Source organism: Vitis vinifera, chromosome 1 (assembly GCF_030704535.1).
Source record: "Vitis vinifera cultivar Pinot Noir 40024 chromosome 1, ASM3070453v1".
In the NCBI taxonomy this organism is placed as follows: domain Eukaryota; kingdom Viridiplantae; phylum Streptophyta; class Magnoliopsida; order Vitales; family Vitaceae; genus Vitis; species Vitis vinifera.
Window position 1 is genome coordinate 2,635,474 of NC_081805.1, and position 22,578 is coordinate 2,658,051.

The following is a 22,578-nucleotide window of genomic DNA, read 5'->3' on the forward strand; positions in this document are numbered from 1 at the left end:
AAATTAAATTAAAAAAAAATGGATAAAATAAAAAACACTAAAATACAAGTTTAAAAAAAATATAAGGAAAAAACGAATAAACTTCATAACAATAAAAATATGATTTTAATACTTGAATTTGGGTCAAAATGACTTATTTGAACACAAAATTATAACTTTTAGGGCCCTTTTAAGACTTAATTCAATGTGACATTTTTTTTATGTCATGCGAGTACCACATCATCTTTCAATAAAAATAAAAATCTCAATTGGTAATTAAAATTATAGTTTTAAAAATAGAGCCTAAATTATTAATTGAGGTTTTATTTTTTAAGTGAAACCTCAATTATAGTTTTTTTTTTTACCGTGTGAGTGTCACATCATTTTCTCATAAAAATAAAGTCTTAATTAACAATTAAAGTTTCAATGAAAAATTATCAATCCATGATTTAGATTAAAAAAAATAAAAAATGAAACATCAATTGATAAATGAAGTTTTATTTTTTAACTCAAAACCTCAAATTTTAATGGAGGTTTTGAGTTAAAAAAAATGAAGCTGTGATTAATAATTAGGTTTTTTTGGTTAAAAAATAAAATCCTAATTGAAAATCCAGACTTTAATTTAAATTAAAAAATATATATATAATTTTTAAATGATATTACTCTTACATGATGATAAAAGGACCATAAATTTTTTCAAGGTAGTTAAACTTAATTTTTTTCCCTATGCCAAGAGATCATGTGACAAAATGTTCAGTGTTTTGTAAATTATTTTTTTTCTAAATAATTTTATAAATATTCCCATAAATTACCTGAAATTCCATAAATCTCGGTCAAAAAGGGCTAGACCAGCTCTCATAAAAGAGCCATCAATGATGGATGGTAGACTAAATGCTTCCTCAAGTCAAAAGTGAGTGCCGAGTAGCGACTCTGTCTTTCTCCACACAAAATTGAAAATGCTACTAATTCCTGAAATAGTTTCATGCAACACTTGTCCATCTTTCTTCGAAACTCTCATTCCCGTTCACATTCTCAATCTTATAGTTCGGCTCCATCATTGTATTTTCAATTCTAATATTAAAAAAATTTAGTTTTGAAATTTATTATTCATTGATTTGCCAGTTCACCTTTTAGTACGATTCAGTGATTTAAAAAGAAGAATATGTGTTACAGTAGTACGTTTTCAAATTTTCTTTTACATGGTTTGTAGTTTGTAGATTCCCAACAGGGGGCAGAAGAAGGGGAGAGGAGAAAAGCAGGCGGTTTTGACCGCTGGATCGTCAATCTCCCATGGCTGGGTATGCTCTATCTATCTCTAAAAACAATGCCAAAGAAACTTCATCATGAATTATGGCACAAGAATCACAGAGATTTGAATTTATTTGAAACCCTAACTCATTCTCACTTGGGTCGCCTCAAAAGATCTTAAAAAATGAAAAAATAACTTCTTTTTTTATCCCGAGTTTTCTGGATGGGTGTTGTTACCCTAAATCAACAGTTTTTGCAGTTTCTTCATCCAAAACTGACCCATTTTGTAAGACGTGTAAAGGATCAAAGGCTTCGTGGGTGATCGGCTTTCATTTCAAAGTGACCTCTTTTTTATTTTTCAGCCTAGGTTTTTTGATGAACCGATGATGGTATTTTCGAATACCCGTTTGGTCACATTTCGCGGGGTTGATAGCTGATGTAATGCATAATGGAAATAGCAAGTGGGTCGGTCTATGACTGAGAACTTACATTTGATTGTTTACGCCTTTGGTGCTATCCGTCTCCGGTTTTTCCGGAGACATTGTTTTTGCTCTTGAATTTTTGAAGATCATGTGAAGGACTGACTTGCTTGGAATTGATAGATGAGCTGTAAGTTACTTCAGTCATATTTGGTTATTTTACCCTGATTGTCGAGAACCAGACTTTTATTTTAAAGGGTGACTTTTAGCTGTTAAATATGGGGTATAATGGTTAATACTTGCTCAAGTGGATCTCTATTGATGGTTACTCTAATCACTGTTGGATAACTGAATAGTTTTTGCAAGGCCTTAAGATTTTTCCACAAGATTTAACCGTGCAGAACATCAAAGTTTAGCAAATGTTGATTTCAATGATAGTGTTTGATTTCTAACAGGGTAGGCAGTCACGGCTTCGCCTGTTTTATGGATATGTTATGGGGCATGGTTTTTTGCAGTGAAGGATGACTCTTTAATTGGGTTACCTTATGTTTAGTTTCTGGCACCCTCTTTAATCTAACTTATGTAATGGGGGTTTAAGTTCTCTGACTTTCATAATTTGATAGAGGTTTGACTTTTGTTATTTTTTCATGTTCTTGTTGAATTCTTTGGTTGTTTTGTTCCCGTGAATTCGTATTTGGTATATCATAATCCATAATTTGGAGTAATTCCTGTTTGTGACTCTAAATATTTTGTGACCATGCAGAATGTCATGGTTGGTTGACAGTAATAGATTTGCAACAAAAATCAAGAATGCATCTGGCACTCGTGAGACTGAAAGAGTCAAATGGAAAAGCAATCCTAGTAGAGCTTGCCCAAATTGCCAGCATATAATTGACAATAGTGATGTATAATCCCAACTCCCTTACGCTTCTGATCCTTGATTAAGTGAAAGAGACTACTCAGAGGAGATCCATTTATTTGTTGAAATAAATGTTAGATTTATTCCATATTTTTTCTACAACTTTTGTCAGAAAAAGTACATCTTGATTAGTTTTTGTGTTTTAGTTATGGTTACTGAACTTGCTTCCATATTTTAAATTTTTCTCAGGAACTTCTTGATATTATACCGCTATCTTCACATATTTATGCTCTTTGATACTTATTTCTTCATATTTTTATACTTCTCATCTTCCTCTCTCAGTTTCTTGTTTTGTTTGATTTTTGTATTTGGTTGTTAGACATAATCCATGGATACCAAATGATATAGGCCTGTCAATGAGCAATTTTGCCACTTTTTTTGGTTTGAGAACAATATTTCTATTCATAGCATTGTGCAGAAAACATCTGAACTAAAGAATCTTTTAGAAGCACCCAAGGCTTCATTTTGAACTTCACATACTGGAGGGTTGAAAATTTTTAACTTTGTTTTTTTTCGGATGATAGCAGATACTTACTTCTAGTCAAAGCAAACACCCTGTTTTATTTGGGTGATAACATTGTTAACCAATTATATCTCAAGGAACATCTGAAACTGCTTTTTTTTATAAAAATAATAATAATAATAATTTTTCAATACATTTAGGTATGCTTGCACACTTGTATATGCTCAATAGTATATTGGCCAGGCACTAGTTGGAACTTTCAGTTGATTTGCAGTTGATAGCACTTGAAGCCTAGAATTATACCTGAAAGTGTATAAAGTTTATCATCAGGGATTGCGTCATGAATTAATGCAAGGGATATTATATTTTGTTAAATTTTGATGCAACCCCTACTTTTATATATTCTCATATATGTGATATTTCATCCATTGCCTTTTGGAGCCTAGTATTTTCTCTAAATTGGTCGTGTTTTACTCTACTTTGATTCTAATTTAGATGTTTTTACATATATGTGTTATCTTTTTCCCATCTATTTGCCAAGATGTAGATGTACCTTATGAACTGGTTTGTGTTGTTTCTTGGGTTCATAATTGGGCTAGTCATTTCATGACCTGACATTTGGGGTTTGTTGTCAAAACTTACCAGAGCTGAGCCGGGTTTCACCATGCTAGATTATCAGCAAAATGATGGAGGACCAGGACCACTATATGTTTAATGTTTCCATTTAGTTTGAAAAGGTTATGGAAGTGTTAGGCCACTTTAAATTTTCATTTTGATGGGCTTACAGTACTTGGTGTCCTATAACTAGTTCTGATCAACATCTTAATTAGATTTTATAGGGGCTTTGTAGAGATTTGAAATTAAAAAAGTAATCAGAATATTGGAATTTGTTTGAAAATCTCATGATTGTACAGTTATTGAAGTTATATTTTTATATTATCTTGCCTGATCTTCTTCTGGCAGCTGTTAATATTTAGAATGTTTGGAAACTGTCCTTTTGCAGGTTACTCAGGAGTGGCCAGGATTACCTAGAGGTGTGAAATTTGATCCATCTGATCAGGAGATCATATGGCATTTACTTGCAAAAGTTGGAGTTGGGAATTTGGAAGCACATCCTTTTATTGATGAGTTCATCCCAACTGTTGAGGAAGATGATGGAATCTGCTATACCCATCCTCAGAATCTGCCAGGTTAAAATAAGAATCCAATGTGGTTATTTGGTTTGTTCAACTATTCTCAATTAATTGTCAGTTTTAAAACTTGAGCTTTTGCTTCTTTCCCTCCCCCCCCCCCTGGGTTGAGCCTTTAGGCTATTACTGTATACTTCTTGTATACTTTGATGGCCCAGCTTTTGGTGTCCCTCTTTACTATATATACTACTTTTCTTTACCTATCAAAAAAAAAAAAAAAACTTGAGCTTTTTCTTTTCTTTTTCTTTTTTTAAAAAGGTGTAAAGCAAGATGGAAGTGCAGCTCACTTTTTTCATCAAGCAATCAAGGCTTATAATACTGGAACTCGAAAGCGTCGAAAGATACATGGTGATGTTTTCGGTGATGTTCGTTGGCACAAAACCGGCAAGACCAAACCTGTGATTTTGGATGGGGTTCAGAGAGGGTGTAAGAAGATTATGGTTCTCTACGCAAGCATAGTCAGGGGTGGGAAACCAGAGAAAACAAATTGGGTTATGCACCAATATCACCTGGGTACTGGAGAGGATGAGAAAGATGGGGAATATGTTATTTCTAAAGTCTTTTATCAGCAGCAACAAATCAAACAGAGTGACAAAATTGAACAAGATTTTCCTGAAAGCTCTGGTGCCTTAATTGCAAAAGTAGATCCAGTTACTCCCAAATCTGCAACTCCTGAACACCCTCTTACTGAAAGAAGAAATTCTGACTTTAACCCAGGACAAGAGTCTCCTATTGCTTGCATGGATTCCTCGGTTCAGGTAAAAATAAAAAATTTATGCCTAGAAGCCTCATGCATCTTTCCCTTTGTTTTTTCCACGAGTTTTTGATAAAAGGATCTAAGCGTTGGTATTATATTTTCTTCACTTGTCTTTTTCCTGCAGTTACCAATTAAAGGATGGCATTACCTTATTTGGGAATATTTTGTTATTGTTTGCTATGGGTACTGTAGGAGTGTTAATTGGGCTAGGCTGGAATTGAGATGGGAGGCCCAAGTGCTTGTGTCTGATCCTAGGTAAGAAGGAATTAGGTCTTTGATTGGACTAATAACTATAACTCTTGGGAGAGAGAAAGGTGATCAATTTCAAAATGTGAGGTTGGAGATAGAACAAGACGAGAGAGTGGGTGTGAAGGAGAAAAAAGGGGCGGGAGACTCCAAACCTTAAGCCTCTTTGTAATGATAGTATAAATTGAGATTGAAAGAGAATTCATGAGAGAGAAAGATGGTCAACTTCAAAAGTAGGGTAATATGGATAGAGAAAGAGAGATTAGAGAGTGAAAACAAAAGAAAAAAATGAGAGTGACTAATTCAAATCACGTCTCTTTGTGATGATAGAAGAGAGAAACGAAAGTTGAGATTGAGAGAGAATTCATCAGAGAGAGAAAGGTGATCAATTTCAAAAGAAGGGAGAATGTTAGAGAGGAGTGATAGTAGATATTTTGATTGAGGGAGAATTAGAGAGAAAAGTTATCAATTTCAAAAGAAGAGGAAATATAGATAGAGGAAGAGAGATGAGAGATTTAGAATAAAAAAGGAAAAAATGAAGAGAGAGAGGGAGAGAGAGTGAAATTTCAAACCTTCAGTCTCTTTGTGTCAATAGCAAAGAGGGGGAAGGAGAGAGATTAATAGTCTTCGTAACACAAGAGACCTCTGTGGAGAGAGTAACAGGCTTCAAGGTTACCTGGAGTTTAAGAGAGAGTGAGACAGTCATGGATTTGGAGAGGTATAGACTGGGCTAATTGAAGGTTTAGATCCTCTTGCTAGGTAAAAGAGAGAAGGAATCTTTATAACAAGAAAGACTTTTTAGAGGGAGTGAGAGGCTATACGACCATCTAGAGTCTAAGAGAGGAATAGATGAGTGGATTAGGGATCTCTATAACAAGAGAGGCCTTTTTGAAGAGAATGAAAGGTCCATGGTATCTGGAGTTTGAGATAGAGTGTAGTGGGTTGGAGCCTATAATTGAACCAGTTGGAAGGGTGGGCTATCTTTCTAGATGGGAGGGAGAGGTTTGCTTTCTATAACAAGAGAGACCTTTGCAGAGAGAGTGAGAGACTCCATAGCTATCTGGAGTTTGAGAGAGAGAGAGTAGTGGATTGGGTGGCTGACAGCCTGGGCCTAGTGATGGCAATGGAGCATGTATTTTTAGGGCCTTGTCCAACCCTTGATAGGATGCGTTTGAGAAGAGTCTAAATGGGTTAGGAGTAGGTTTGAGAGATTTTTTTTTTTAACATTTCAGGGTGGTCTAGGGTCCTCATGCCTCCGTGTTATATATAAATTTAAATAAAAATTAATTTAGTTTTTTTCCTTTTTTTTTTTCAAAATTTTCCTATTTGAATACATCAAAATAAAATTGTAAGTTTACTTCTCATAAAAAGAAAATATAACAATTTATGAAATATACTTATTTATTTAAAAGTTATATATTTTAATAAAATAAAATAATAAAAAATAAATAAATAAACGGTGCAGGGCGAGTTCTTTGACCCTCCTTAATGTCCTGCCCTAATTCGGGTTTGGCGCAGGGATGGGAATGTATTTTATAATCAGAGTGGGGTTGGGATGAGGGTGAGTTGCCTTAAACTTGCCTTGTTGACATCCCTAGCTGGGAAGCTAGAAGGCTAGGTCATCATGTTGGCCTAACAGTAAGGTCTAGCATTGGATCAATGGCTAGCTTTGGGCTAGGTCTAGATCATAGCCCAAAATTTTTGGGCTGAATAGAGCTTCAACCTCTCAGATCGTGTACAAACACTAGCTTCTATTTGGATCATGGAAAGTTGAAGAAGAGTGGGAAGGAAGAAAACAAAGAGGAAAAAGAGAAGGGAAGAAAATAGAAATTAAGTTTACTAAATAATTTTCTTTTCTACCATGCTACTCAAATGTTATTCCTCTTTTATGTAGAGGATGAAGAATTTAAAAATGTACAATTTTTTAAATATTTTTTATTGTGTTTTGTTTTTTCCATGGAAAATTGAGGGAGAGAATTTGTGATCCCTTTTTTTGTTCTCTTTTTCTTCATCCTAGTACTTTTCATTATCCAAATGAAGTCCTAATCAATAAAACAAGGATGTGATATCCTGTCATTGATTTTTTCTTTCTCCTTTTTGGTTGCATATAAGAATATCATACATTGGACATAATTCTACTTTGCAACACAACATAACCGGCTTGAACTCCTGGCTGCAGTGAGGTCACTTTGAAAGGCCTCAGATGCCATTGAACTATAGCTGATCATTGATAGACTTTAGTGAGATACCTGCATGAATTTTCATGTAATAAGGTAGTTCCCAAGCATATGTCCTCTTTACATTTTCAAACAAGCATGCAGTGCAAAAAAAAATACTGATATCTTTCTCCATGTCTGTTTTTCACTTTTTCCTACTTAAGCAACCTGACATGGGGCATTTAGAAGGTGAGGTGCAAACTGAATGTGAACAGATTGATTGCCAAAATATCCTAAAGGCAGAAAATCGTGTTGATGAAGTCTTAGATCATAATGATAATCATGGTGAGGAAGAAGCAAAATGGTGGGACAATGAGTCGCAGTTTCTGTTAGATTCACAGCAACTTGTGGAAGGGTTGTCCATCTGTGATGAGTTTCTTCAGAGCCAGTCTCCCAATAGGGAAGGACATGAGAATGGGAATGATGGGCATGTGACGAGCAAACCCCGTCTCTCTGATTATGCTAACTTAGGAGCAGAGGACTTAAAGAAGGATCTGGAGGATTGCCAAGATCTGGTCCTTGATCCGGCAAACATAGAACTCGATACACCTCCTGATTTCCGGTTGAGCCAGCTTGTATGATCACTTATTCTTTACGCTATTTTGTTTCCTTGAATTTATTGGGTTCCATTGTTGCTTGTAGAAGTTCCTTTTGGTTGAAATGAGTTTACCAAATGTTATGCAGGAATTTGGATCTCAGGACAGCTTTATTGCCTGGGGTGGTGAGCAAGGTGGTTGACAAAATTTGGTTTGAGCGTTTTTCAATCTCAGTTACAGAACAAGTGCTGAACTTTTTGTATTTTGTCAAAACCTGGTGGCTTGCCAAGTTATCCTTGGGTCTCCAAACATGCATTTCCATAATTACTGTTTATAAAACCTATGCTGTAACTGTATCTTTGCTTTTGAGAATAGCTCGAATGTACGGTTTGTTTGCTCTTCCCGAACTTTGAGCATAAATCCATCTGGTGGATTTCAGAGACTTTTGTTTAATTAAACATGAAGTATATTGTATATGTTTTGAAACCCTTCTCTTGTTGATTGCATTCTAGATAATGATATCAGCCAATTTTGTAATATCTAGGTTAAACTTGTGTTTTAAGGTCATTTGCATCAACTCCATCTTATATTAGCTGAAGGGCAACTCCATGTTTGGTGTAGAGCAAAAGCCATCCCCTGCATATGAATCCTGATGCTTATTCTAGGTGGTCCAGGTTATTATACACTTTTGTCCAACAGTCCAGGTCAGAACATGCCCCTGTCCAAGAGAAAATCCAAGTGCCAGAGTTGCAAGCAAGCTCTAGTGTGGCAATGGCTTGACATGGTTTTATGAGACTCTGTTGGGCTTCCGAAAATTTGCCCATGGAACTGAGAAATGACAGATCCAATTGGATGGTGGATGTAATGTGGCCAACATTGCATTTAGTGTGACCTAGTTGGGCTAATATTTCATAGGTTCGTTTCTCAGATCAGGTGGTGGGGAGCCTGCATTCTAGGTAAGTAGTAAGAACTCAAATGAAACTAAGCTGAATTGGAGGTGGGGTCTTGCAAAAGGTCGTGTTCTGTCAGCGCCAACAAAACATTAATAGATTTGCCGAGTGAGAGCCAACTACAACAGTGCACATTCATGAACCTGATTGCGCCTTACAGGTCATTCCGGTTGGCTTGAAAATGGCTGGAGAGACCACTGGGGCAAGCCTTATTATGAGGCAGAGGGCCCAAATGCTTGTGAATGGGCAGCATGATTGTCAGTGGAGAAGCTGAGTGAAAACCCATTTCAGTAGATCCCTTGGCTGGCAGCTTGGCGGCATGTTCCTTCCAAAGTGCCTAACCCAGAACTCTTTCAAGTGTTTGGCACGAGAAAATGGGCCATGGTATGTTCTCAAAGACTCTGGATTCCTCTTGGGTACGGGTCTTCTCAAAGGGCAGAGAGACACATAGGCCCTCCGCCCAGTTTGGCCCTCACAAAAATGCACGCCATTTTGGCTTTAACCCGTCCTTAATGTTCATGATGTGAGGTCTCACAATAATATCGATTCTTGTGATAATGAGATGCAAACAACAAGAGTCGTAACTAAAGACATGGGCAGGCGTGGCTTATGATTGATAGGAAACTCGAACTGCAAAAAAGCCTGGATCAAACTAAACCCCCTGTAGCATCCAAATTATTTGGCAGTCAGTATCTGCCACTTCACACATGCTCTGGCACTACATGCTACAGCCCCCGTGGGTAAGGATTTGAACCCATCACCAACCTTAGAATCACGCAGGACGCAGCCATTGAAAAGAAACCCACCTTCCAATTCTACGAGCCACTCGAACCCAGTTCATTCATTCAACCCAAGCCATGAAAAATTTGATCAGACTGCGACACTTGGCTCCACTGATTTGAAAAGTGATTGTGTAAAAACAAAAGTATTTGCTCTGTTTCACTCCCCGATATAAAAATATGTATGTATACGAGTGTAACTTGGATGGATTTTTAAAAGAGCATGGGGACCACAAACTGATTGAAAAGGAATCAGACAAAGTGGTGGGGTTGAAGATGAGGGCGTGCACGTGGGCAAGATAAGGCTGCCATTTGACCAATCACGTTCTGTCGGGGCTCTCTACTTTGAGGTGTCATCTTCTTTGTGGCCGACACCAGAATTTTAGATTTCTGATTCAGCTCCTGTTCCCCCTCCCTCAACCTCTCTACTCTTTTCCCCAACCCCCACTCTGCTTCACCCCAATTATATGCTGACACCTGTCTATTAGATGTTCTATTTTCTGGATTAAATTACATGTCTGCCCCTTGACTGACATGTGGGTGACAGTAACCGCCGGTGCATTTCATTTTCCGGTGATCCTCATCATGGGTTTGGGAGCTTTTTCTCATCCACGAAGAAAGAAGAATCTGCTACATTGTTCATCTCTTTACAGGGACCAAAAAGGCCAAGAACAAACAAAAGGGTATACTGTTGGGTGCTGTGCAGGCCCATCTTTAGCCGTACACGTGGCACACGTGAATATGGGTTGGAACCCATAATTCCCACCAGACGCTTCAGAGTTTTGACCACAAACGCCAAAATTTCAACGCTTCCACCCGAGGTCCCCAAGCCAACTCCCTGTTTGGATACACTTTTTTAGTTTTTTCTAATGCATTATCTCTAGATTTCAAATAATTTAAAATGTGTTAATGCTGTTTGGTTAACGACAAGGAAATCAAAAACAGGCATATATGATAGACAGGGAGAGATACTCAATCCCTCTTCCCTTCAATTTTTATCATGTTCCTCACTGCCATCTAATTCTCAAAAACGAACACAATAAAACAAAATGAAGATGGATATTATTGTTTTATTTAGCAAATGCATTTCTGGCAAAACAAACAACATTAATCATCAACCTCTTTTGTGTTTTAATGCGCTTTTTGAATGTGGCTTTCCAAACAGTGCCAAAAGGTTGGGAGAAAATAATTTTAAGGGTTGAACAGTTTGAAGTTTGAAGTTTGAAATTTGAACTATTGGATCATCATCCCATCGATCATGAGTTCTAATGATTAATGGGCCTACCCAATGGCCTTAGATGTGAATGACCATAGCACTTCTCCTCAACTTTGGCTTCTTTAGCTTGCTTATCAGTTATCTCCTATTTTATAGACCATTTTCCTGCTTACTCATAGTCCATTACCCTTAAACAACAATATGAACATGTATATTATTAAAAGGGATTGTCAAAGTCTACACAATGATTGAAGGGATAGGCATAGTTTAAGGATCAAAAAGAGAGGCACAAAAAATCTGGTGACTATTCCTTCTGGTGTAGAGTAACAAGAATGACCGACTCTCTCGTCAGTTCCTTCTTTTTCTATGCCCTCAGCTTTCTCTTTCTCTCAGTGATGACAAATGAAGTAGTTTCAATGCACATTACGACTTATTTCTGTATTGAAATGCTTTGAGGAAACCCATTAATTCCTCTCCTATTCTGGATCTGGTTCTTTTCAGGAGATCTACATGGAAAAGGTGTAAAATATGTAAACAGAAAGGAATGATGGGAGGATGAGTTACTTTGAGGTTTGAACTTCTGCTGGAAACTTGAAGGGAATCCAGTGATCAAATCTCCCTATGCCCAAGAGAAGTTGGGTTTCAGGAGCACAGAACTTCCAAATTCAAGGCCATGTTAGCAGTCAGACCCATTAATTGCCACAAATAAAGGAAAAAGAAAATGAAGAAATGGAGAAAAAGTAACGAAAACTAACAAGAACAAGAACAAGAGCTACAGTTTGTGAAATAATATGTAGTTTTGATTGAAGCTATCCGATGTACATCTTAGCCATGAGGCCAACAGATACAAAAATTTGTTAACTCTCCCATAATTTCAGCCGCCGCTATTTACACTCCGTGAAGAGGAAAAGAGAGAAAAAAAAAAAAAAAAGAGGGGGGGAAAATCTTTTTGTAGGAGTTGCTTCAGTCATGCCAGCAAAGGAGCATGACAACACATCTTCTTATGATGTAGAGCCTAGCCCTCTGCTCTCTGAGGACTCCTCCAAGTCCTTTGTTGGACAACCTTCTCTTGGAGCCTCCCATGGTGGCACTGCTCATCTTCATGATCTTCTCTTAGATTTGTCTGTGAGGTGAGGAGACTGTGGCTTGAGTTAAGAGGTAGCGAGAGATGATTGAAGGGGAAGAGCAGTTGGGGGGTTCTTATAGGGGGTAGGGGATGTGGTCCTGGCTCGCACTGGTCTAGTAAAGAGCCAACGATGGGGCATCAAAGAGCGTGCAGTGCCCCCAAACTCACCAGACAAATACCAATGGGGACCCACCTCCACTTCGGAATCCATACCCCAACAAGAAGAAAAAAAAAAGATAAAAAGAATCACACACATACACACATACGCCTAGGCTATGTCATTCTCCTATATCCTAATTTGAATAGGTTATCACCCACCAACACAATGGGTCGGCCATTACTTCAGTAAGGTAGCAAATTTCAATAGCTGGTGGCCTGCCCTTCAATTCTTAGATGATTGAATTGATCATTTTAATGACATATCCATTTCTTCTAGTTGCTTTTTTCTTCTTTTTAATTAATTTTTTCGGTTGGATCCACCTAAACAGGCATAGAGGGCTCAGTTGAATCCTACTTAACAATGCATATTAACTACCTTTACTCAGTTTATTGGCAATAATGAGCTCACCTTATCATGCTTTTGACTCTAATATAAAACCATTCTTGTGGGGTCACTGGCATCCATCGACCTAATCTTGGTGTAGCAGTAGGTTAAGTGTCAATGGTTGTGATTGGATGAAGACTAGTGGTCCAAAAGTTCGTCCTTTGCTTTTTCAATTAATGACACACCAGATGGAGATTTTTATTTGCTTATTTTTGCATTTTTCTTTTAAAGAGATGTGACCAAATTCTTTGCATGTAACTTGTAGGTGATGACAACCCAGAAAATAATTGCAAGGCCAGCCTAAATTCTCCATATTTTTTATGTTCACGAAAAATATGAGAAAATGATATATCCTTACTTTTTCTGAGAAATTTCAGATTTGACTCATAAGTTTGACTGGATCCTGGCTGGCCAGGTTCTTGAAGGGATAAGTTGAAATCTCACCCAATCATGTTGATGCTGCATTGTAAAGTTAGCAGCAGACGAGGAGTATATATGAGATAAGATTTGTAAGAGTAAGATTCCAACAGTTGCTGTGATTCTCAAGATTCATCAAAAATTTGAACATGAAAATTGGATTTTGGTATCGAAAAGTTTGATCAGCTTGCCGGACATGTGACAGCTTGGTCACAATAGTGGGGAGATCATAGGAGGAATATATAGAAAGAGTGAAGGACCAATCACATGAGCATTCCATTCTGAAACAACCCACAGGGGTTCCCAAGCAAGTTGGGAATTAAAAACCCTTAAAAATGGCTTCGCAACAATTTGAAAGCCACTCCTCAAAAGGCCATGGAAGTGAGATATATTTCAAGGTCATGACCAAGATTCCATAATTATACTGCAATAACAAGCTTAGTATATGGATATTAAGTACAAGAGCTCAAACCCCGATCAAGTGATGGGATTAATTTAAACTATTGGTTAATGAAAAGCAAAGCAAAGCGCCACTTGCTTGGTCTCGTGTTCCTCCCATTTCACTCAGGACACCAACTTCCATCAACCTTCATTCTAATAAACAATTATCTTACCCGCTCTTTCTCCCTGAACAATTTTTAGCTGTCGGTCTCGGTTTAGGAGCTTTCAGCAGTTTAAAGTCTGGACAGATAATAAGATAGTATGCACCATTTGTATAAGTACGTAACATAAGATTTTTGAGCATATACACACATATTTAAACACAAATAATGAGGTGGGAGACACCCAAAGCTTTGTGAACTCACACGAGATACTAAAGGAGACAATGGAGATTAAATTAACCTCTGCAATATTGCACCATCTCCCAAGTGTCGCGAGCTTAGTTTGAAGTTTGAAGTGTCCCATGCTGGGCTTTGTAGGATATAATATTATTCAAAAGAAAGCCTGGTTGTAGTGTTCAAGGAGGTCAGGGTTGCACACGTGAAGGTCTCGTGATTGCCACGCCCATTGCCTCTGATGCACTCAACAATATTATTTCTTTTTCTCACTTACAAGCTTTGAATCTCTTACTTTATTGGTTACTCCATCACCTTATGTATTTATACTTGTTCTCTATGTGCATATATGTTTCTTTATTGAGGAGCTACCTCCCCACATGTTGTGCTTGCTAGCTTCAATACTTAATTTAATTTCTCCCCACTTACAAGTTAATCACTTCAATCCCTAAATGGCCATGAGTGATTATTGAGCATGCACTGGTTTTAACAAAATTTCCATGTGGAAACATTAGTGAAATGTACGATACCATGGCATTACAAGTACAGTTGTCCCATGGCATGCGTATCGATTTCTGATAGAGTTTGCTTAAGAGGAAGCTCGTATGAAACACCTCATTGAATCATGCAGTATAGTTACAGCTTTTCTTTGTACGAAAAAAAAAAAGGTTGGTAAGCACGTCACAGCAAGTTTCATGCCATTGACCCCATATCCAGCAAGGTCATTGCTGGTTATGAGATAAGAATATTTCATGAACTTAATTGTCAGCAAGAAATTAAAGTATATAGTATCTGCATGCATGCTAGCTAGTTTATTAGCCAGCTAATGTACTAGTTGACAAGGCAATGACAAAATTTGGGATTCGGAAATTATTCCTACCAGAGAATAAACTAGGAAAGAGGAAGTGAAAATGACAAGAGTTGGTCAGACTTTGAGGAACCATTCAGGCATTATTTCAGAAAATATAGTAATTTATTTTGGTGGTGATCTTATTTCTTGGTAAGGGAAGAAAGATTAAAAGAGGATGTTCCATGAAATGTTGTGCTAAATGCAATAGGATAACATATAGATTATAAGGATTAAAGTTGGGGGAGCAATCCGGATGGGTGCCAATATCATGGCTTTGGAATTAGGCTTCTAATAGGTTTGATTTCTATCACTGGACACTAATTAGTTTTCTCATATCTGGTGAGGCAACAATGTCATCCTCAGATGGGTGTGGAGTTGGGCTGATGTCGAATGTGATACAAGGTTTGATCTCTCTTATTAGTTGTTAGACCTTAATTAATTTTCAGACGAGATGGTGAAAGTCTACTACGTAGAAAAATAAACACTCTCCAGAGCACTAAATTAATTTTGGTGCAACACTAAAACAAATGGACCCCAATGCTCAAAGAGCAAGATGAACAGAACATGTCAATTATCAAGTACAAAACCTTCCGTTTTGCCAGCATACCCAGGCATGAGCTGGCCATTATGAGAGCATGTTGAGTGGGTCAATGGACATCTTCATGGGTAGGCTATGCTGATTCATGATGAACAGGGGAAAGGAGTTGGGATGCCAGGCCCAATCCACAAACCTCATTTCTGTAATAGTTGGAAACTTGAAGTATAAGCTGAACCCATCATCATATGAAATTCATTCTCTAATTCTACACAGAAAGTCAATTTGATGAAATTCTATTAAGCATCTTCAATGGTTTTAGTAATTTAATGTAAGTCAATAAAAATCAAATGAATAAAACTGTCATATTTTTTTTCTGGTTAATATGCTAATCGAGCAGTTAATTGCAATAAACCACTAGCTGAGATAACAACTATGGCAATGATGAAATTTGGATTTGGCAATATTTTGGACCAATATAGAGAAGTTTGAATCCTTTTCTGAAGTTTCAGTTTTTTCCACAACTTAGTAATTAATTGCTGTCTATGAACCGGCATTTAAGAGCCGGGTTAATTTCTTTCATCCTTAACCATCATTTCCTTCTACCAAAACAGTTGGTTAAGATAGCTGCACATAATTTACAGAAAGACAAATATACATATTCACAATCTTCATTCTTCTCTGGGGATCCACCTGCTCCACCAAAGGCTCTTCCTGCGTCGGTTAAGGTCATCCATGCTCTCATTCAGTGTTCTTACTATCTTCCTCTGCAGCCGAAGAACGGAAGCAAGAGCATTCCTTTGCGAATTTCCCTTCTTCTTAGGCTGTATTTCCTGCACAGGGAAAAAAATGGTGATTAATATAAATTTTTTTCAAGAGAGTGTGAATTCTGATTATAGATCAGTTACATACTCTGAGTTCCTGAAGTTGAGCTTCAGTGAAGCCACCGTCCTGCTTTGTTCCTGATTTTGCCATTAGCCGAATAATCCATTTGGCAGCTTCCCCATAATCCTGTTGTGTAGTTCGAAAGAGTTGCAGCCTTAGCTTCTGTGTGAGGGACAGCACTGATAAGCCTTCCCTATCAAAGTAGGGATGAGCTAAGGCTGCTTTTGCACTGGTTCTTCGTCGTGCTTTGAAACGAACCATTGACGTTAGAAGTTCCCATCCTATTCCACCATCTAAATCCAACAACTCAAAGCCCCTCCGCAGGTCAGGGCTAGCACGAGGCTCCACAGTCTTCCTCCATGCAACTAAATCATATTCACACCTCTTGAGTTGGCGGTTGAATTGTATGAGGCTACTATCAGTCCTCAATGATGGGAATGCCTATTAAGAAAGAAAAACTGTCACCGAGTTGAATAAAAGTTCACTTTGTCAAATTTAGCGGTGTGAATGTAGCAGATGGGATTAGTATTTAGCACCCGCATATTATTGCCATGGATATCACATCTGGAAATGTATCTTAGCAGCTGCATAATATTGTTATAGACGTTACATCTGGAAATATGTTTTAGGCAAATATGGCACAACCATTCTGTCATTTGCAGGGTTAATTAAAGAAGATGAATGCAACATCATAAAATTGTATGAATCAGGGTTTAAAATTTCACCTGAACAGCAGAAGTTCCAACATTTCACTTGGTTTGACAAATAAAATTTTGAAGCTGCTAACCATCCAAATTTTACCCTCTGGATGATTTCTGTTTTTAATGTAATATTCAAAATTTTATGGACTTTATTTCAATGTTGACCTTTATGGACTTTATTTCAATGTTGACCATCTTCAAAAGTGATATAAAAATTACAAAATTAAAAGCTTGGGCCCTATTGACATGGTTTGAATAGCTTCCTTAGATTTATTCCACCTGCAGAGTGGCTGAATTTTAACCCCAAAATTTAAATTGTGAACCTCTTATAAGTATAATGTCTTGCTTGCTAGTAACTGTCTTTTTTTGGTGTTTTAGTTTCAATGTTAGATTTCTGCAAATTAATTTCATTTCAAAGTAAACTGAAGTTTAACCTGAAGTTAAAAGGCAAATATATGTTTCAGGGTGTTGAGATCCACCTAGTTCTTCAATAAGCCTAGTTCAGCTAAGGCACTGCTATTCTAATCTATGTGACATTTTAAAGCACCACTACCCTAAACATGGATAAGTTTATGCTAACTGCCCAGAGTCCGAGGATTTAACCTAGATGCAACTTGTGGCAGGCCTTGGCAAAATTCCAAGTATCATGTTTAAGAGTTGTGTTTCCTTTCCAAAAATAAATAAATAAAAGTAGTAGCAATAAGCTACATACCAGTATTTTTTACTTACCATTTGTAGGAAAATGAGACCAGCACTGTAGATGTCAAATCTATCTGGCAAATTCATCTGTTTGACAACAATATCACCATTAATTACAGAAAAAGAATTTTATTTCTCTAAGAATTGAGGTCAGACAAATAACCAAGTTGGCACATTAAGAAATGATATTCAACCTGCCATAGGACTGGGGAAAGTGCAGTTGCCACTGGAGCTGAGGGTGCAGAAGGAGTTTGTGTGCTCATGATGTATTGCTCTGGTGCTGCATATCTGAAGCATGGGGAATAAAAAGGGGCAATGCCACATGGTAAAGAAAGAGGAATGACGTGAAACCAGATTAATATATTGCATGTCAAAAGGAACTGCAGCTACGACTCAAGAGGCAGCTCACGAATTGGAAATTTATCTTCTGAATTCTGGATGGACCTAAGGATGTCAGTTAGATTAGTATTCTGAGCCCATGGATGGGTTTAAATTACATTTTAAATTGGTAGCTTTTGCATGAAAAAACACAAAGCATTGCTACCATGATCTCAAACCTTCACAAACTTCCCAAACATGATTACTGGCTTTTCAGTTTCTACACTCATAAAATTTTTGTTATGCAAGAACCACCTAGTATTAGCATCAAATTCCATGCCATATTTTTTCTAAAATCTATGAGTGCATGTGAGCACTGGTAAGAATTTTTAATGAATAATACCATGGGTTTCAATGCATGGCAGTGCTTAAACCTTGAACGATGTTGTATGCAATTTCTCTTGGTGGAGGAAGCTAAAGTAATTTTAGGGTTTGCACATATGGAAGCCAAATTTTAAAGTTTAGGGTAAGGTTTTGAAAGTGATTAGTTGCTTGGCCTCCAAAAAATAGGTTTTTGGAATTTCTGGACAGCAGCTAATTTAGGGTTTTGGGGAAAAGAGCAGACATGCAATTGGTCAGATTCAATTTTGTTGGCCGGATATTAATTAGTTACCATACTACATGATCAAAGAGAACATACCTGGGGTCCAAAAGAAACTCCTTTGGAATATAATTGATCCCTACTCTCAAATCTGCTGCAGCTCCAAGATCAATGATCTTGAATGTGCGAGACCCTGTTCAAGTTTTAATTGGGAATGTGAAATTATTTAACATAAAAACAGTGGAAATATACCACCTTTCAGCCATCATTTTGTTACTATTACCTTCAGAAAAAATAATATTTTGTGGCTTAATATCTCTATGAACAATCCCAGTTGAGTGAAGACTATCCAATGCAAATAAAAGCTGCCTCATGATTGTCTGAATGATTTTGTTTTCCCTTTCCAGCCCCTTAGGCAAGTCTGGAACCTCTCCAAGAATCATACTTTCCACCTAATCATATATGCAACAATCAGGGGATTTGGCACTTGCAGCTTAACCAATAAAAGATCCATTACGATGAAACTAATATAATTGAAAAGCAGTTAAGAATAGACAAATATTATTTTTTTCCCCTTCAAATAGACACCAAAGTGACCAGGGTTGGCTGATAAAAATGAGAACAGGTTCTGATCTGTGTCATGGTAGGAAATCCACAGAATAAAAGTAATAACAATTGGGTTCAAGCCAAGTGTGGATTTTGTTGTTGAGTCTTTTTCATATCACAGTGGTTAAGATTTTTATGAGTATTTATTATTGTTTTTACCTCCTACATGTTAATAGATACTTAAAATGTTTAAATATACCAATTTAAGCAGGGTAAAACTGCCCTTGATCACCAATTGTGATGTGATTGGATGCATATATCAGGTATCAAATGGATTATACAAACCAAGTTTGCTTTGGACTGCCATTGGCCGTGGCCAGGTAAGTTCCTGTAAATATCATCCCCATCCTAAGCGTGTCACATTCCCATGTGTTGCCATTCCTATTGTGCTGGCATTGTATAGGATTTGAGATTTTTACCTTTTCTTTATTTAAACTGAGTTGGCTAATGTCCCAACTAAATCAAATTCTTATGGCTCTATTTCTCATGATAGATGAAAAGATTGTTAAAAATTACAAAATCTCAAACTTAAGATACTCAGTTTGATGAAGAAACCATTATAATTTCTTGGTAGAGAAGAGGAATTCTGAGAACTTATATGATTTAAGGGCTGATGAGAGAAATACTCACGTTGTATGGAAACTCTTTACTCAGCATCAGATCTGTAAGTGTGGACTCCCCTTCATACCGCCATAGAAGCCAGTATTCACTTCCTTTCTTTGAAGAACTCTGAAACAAGTTTCGAGGCAGTCCATGGTAGTATTATTAACAAGAGAAAAATGAGAGGCCCAAATGATTTAAGTTACCAAAGTAAGTTTCTTAATTTACTGACATAATAATACCCTTAATTTATATGGCAGTAGTAGTCATAATAGAGCAACACCTCAAGAAAGCCATAGACAAAGTAGGCACAGCTATTTGCGCAAGCCCTTCGTGCACGCTCATTCATCCAAATCTCCACGGCACCATATTCAGTAGCCTTTTTCAAGACTAAGTCACCTTCCTTTTAATGATCACCAAAGAGCAAAATGTTATTTCAAAAACAAACTTTCAGAGGTTGAAGACGGAATCTGCCAGATTATCATCCACCCAAAAAAAGAAAAGAACAATAATTATTCATATTAAAGATAAATCAGTTTCTTATTCATGTAAATTTAACCAAATTGAAATAGCTAGCATGATACTATTTGGGCAGTGCTGAATAGTATGTGTAGACATGCTCATGCTAACTCTATTCAGCAGAGCCTTTTGATGGGTACATGGCCTATGTATTCATGTCATATGACTTAAGCTTGAATTGTCATGACCATAAAGCATTGCCCAATCAGTTAGATCACAGATATAAATGAGGTTTAGAGTACCAAAAGAATCTATTGACCATACAAATGCATAAAGGCAAATTCAAAGCATGTTTATTTTACCACAAATTGAAGTATCTTGGCTTCACCTTTAACTGATGGAGCAAGGATACCACCGATTTCTGTACCTTGGTTTCAAGTTAATGGAGCAAGGATATAACTTCCCTAGAGAGAAAAGAGGCACAACCAATTGAACTTGTTATTGAGAGACATGAAAATTAATGAACCTTGTACTCTTGCGGGTGATTCGAGTGTTCTAGTTTGTAGAAATGTTGTAATAGGTGAGATTCAAATCTTGTAGGTTTTACCACAAAGTACAGTATCTTGGTTTGACCTCAGACTAATGGAGCAAGGACATAACTCTCTTTGGGAGAGAAGAGATCATAGTACCTAATCAACTGTCATTAATGAGAGCCACCAATGGCACATTTCATCAGTGAACATTGTTTTGAGAGTGAATTGTTCTAGTTTATTTTGCCATTGTTGTAGACCTCAAGAATTGAGAAATGTTACTTTTTCTGTGTTGATAGATTACAGGCAGTCTTATTGAACTAAGACTTCAGTCTTTCATCTAACCAATGTTAAAACCATCAAAGTAAACAGCTACATATCCAATTAGGAAATAAATCATCATTCATGCTTTAATAATACTAGGATGATCCCGAAGTAAGGAGTCATGTAGCCACTTTGGGGCTGTGTCTCAACCATGAGTTTCAAGTTTCAGGCTTGTGAACTAGTGGTTCTCTTTACAACAGCAGCATTAGGGGGAGACAATTTGTGTTGATGGGTCATGTTCGTGTCGTGTCAAAGCCTAGGTATTCTACTATATAGCTCAACCCAATCCTGACATGAATAATAATCGTGCAAAAAAACATAAACCCACATACTACCTAATTATTAAACAAGTAACATGTTGTGTAACCCATTTAACCCATTTAATAATTATGTCATCTTATTTAATAATCAAGTTAAGTTAGGTCTTATATATGTCTATATGATTAATATCACAACCAAATATGATTATGACTCAATTGACCTATTTATTTAAAAACAAATTTAAAATAAGTCAAATATGAGTTAAATAGTTTAAAAGATATAATTAAGTTAATAGTGAGGCTGTTAAATGGGTCAATTCCGATTAAATTTGTGTTATGCAGGTTGACCCAAAAATTAACTATTTATTAAATGGGTTATACAAGTCGACACAAAATTTGATCCAAACTCATTTAAACTCAACCCAAACCCACAAAAAACGTGTTAAGTTCATCTCATGTTGGCAAATTGTATCAAACTTTGCCATCCCTAACCAGCATCCCACAATGACTAATTCACAAACAGTGGGACATCGGCCCAAAACAAAACACTCACACACACACAAAGTAAGGGAAAAATAAAAAATAAAAGGAAGAGGCCACATGGGACTTTCATCGAACATATTATACCTTTGCCCCTGGTTTCTTTGCTAATGAAACCCTATAAACCACACCGAAAGCTCCCTCCCCCAACTTCTTCCCCAGCACAAAATCCTCCTGCCAACACAAACCAAACCACACGAACTGCATCAAAACCCAATAACAAGCAATAGAAAAAAAAAAGGCCCAAAATCACCCACAATTTACAAACCTTCTTAAAAGATGGCCTAAACAATCTCTCAACAAAAGCAAGAACAAACATATCAAAGAACCCAGGAGCCACACCAGGTGTAGCCCACAGGTAAGACAGAGCACCCAGCGCCAAAATAGCGCCGGGAGCCGTGAGTGTGAGACCGTTTGATCGGGGTAGCGTACTCCGGTATATGATATCGCCGCACTCCATGACTGTACACGGCAGCCCCACTCCAACACCCAAAAAAACATCGTGAACAAGATTGAAAAATCCACCTCCTGCCGCACATACCAAGTTGGAGACGGCTTTTTTACTGGGCAGTGACAGTGACTGAGACCTGAGCTTTTTGCCCAGAAATGGAGACGGGTGTTTGGGACTAAAAGCATGGAGCTTGGCATGGCCAAGACCTAGTCCCTCCACTACCCTTGTTGCAATAGTTGCCATGCCCGTACATACAGTTTACAGTTAGATTTGCTACCAATTTGAGACCACACGCCCTTCTGAAATAGCTGGTTCTGTGTGTTTTATAAGATACTTTGGGTGTTTTTGTTTTATAAATGACAGTTATTTCGGGTATTTTTTGTGGAGGTGAAGGACCCTGGCGGATTGAAAGCTGATACGCTCCACAGATGCCACGTA

General features: G+C 37.2%; 2 protein-coding genes across 4 annotated transcripts; one reads left to right on the forward strand and one right to left on the reverse strand.

Moving 5' to 3' along the window:
• The first annotated feature begins 835 nt into the window (after positions 1-835).
• Positions 836-8,461, forward strand: LOC100266255 (SUPPRESSOR OF GAMMA RESPONSE 1). 3 transcript variants are annotated; one of them, XM_010649657.3, is made up of 7 exons: positions 836-889; positions 1,190-1,277; positions 2,410-2,551; positions 4,032-4,218; positions 4,477-4,976; positions 7,602-8,012; positions 8,122-8,461. In XM_010649657.3, exons 2-7 carry the CDS (start codon positions 1,270-1,272, stop codon positions 8,173-8,175), a joined length of 1,302 nt encoding a protein of 433 aa, XP_010647959.1. In that variant the 5' UTR covers positions 836-889; positions 1,190-1,269; the 3' UTR covers positions 8,176-8,461. The 3 variants fall into 3 exon arrangements, with proteins under 3 accessions (XP_010647959.1, XP_002281522.1, XP_010647968.1); XM_010649666.3 differs by lacking the exon at positions 836-889 and adding an exon at positions 1,590-1,836 and having other exon boundaries at positions 896-1,277; XM_002281486.5 differs by having other exon boundaries at positions 869-1,277.
• A 7,184-nt stretch (positions 8,462-15,645) lies between these two features.
• Positions 15,646-22,518, reverse strand: LOC100255959 (serine/threonine-protein kinase STN7, chloroplastic). The gene is made up of 10 exons (XM_002281527.5): positions 21,958-22,518; positions 21,777-21,863; positions 19,860-19,979; positions 19,607-19,705; positions 18,654-18,822; positions 18,470-18,563; positions 17,646-17,739; positions 17,482-17,538; positions 16,079-16,492; positions 15,646-15,999 (listed from the first exon to the last, which is right to left on the reverse strand). The coding sequence occupies exons 1-10, from the start codon at positions 22,381-22,383 to the stop codon at positions 15,838-15,840; spliced, it is 1,722 nt and encodes a 573-aa protein (XP_002281563.1). The 5' UTR covers positions 22,384-22,518; the 3' UTR covers positions 15,646-15,837.
• Between the last annotated feature and the right edge of the window lie 60 nt (positions 22,519-22,578).

Coding starts and splice junctions, on each gene's coding strand:
- LOC100266255 (XM_010649657.3), top strand. Junction 4,977..7,601: donor GCATGGATTCCTCGGTTCAG/GTAAAAATAAAA, acceptor TTCCTACTTAAG/CAACCTGACATGGGGCATTT. Junction 8,013..8,121: donor ATTTCCGGTTGAGCCAGCTT/GTATGATCACTT, acceptor AATGTTATGCAG/GAATTTGGATCTCAGGACAG.
- LOC100255959 (XM_002281527.5), bottom strand. CDS start 22,383: ATGGCAACTATTGCAACAAGGGTAGTGGAGGGACTAGGTCTTGGCCAT. Junction 17,539..17,645: donor TTTCCCCAGTCCTATGGCAG/GTTGAATATCAT, acceptor GTTGTCAAACAG/ATGAATTTGCCAGATAGATT. Junction 16,000..16,078: donor CTCAACTTCAGGAACTCAGA/GTATGTAACTGA, acceptor TTCCCTGTGCAG/GAAATACAGCCTAAGAAGAA.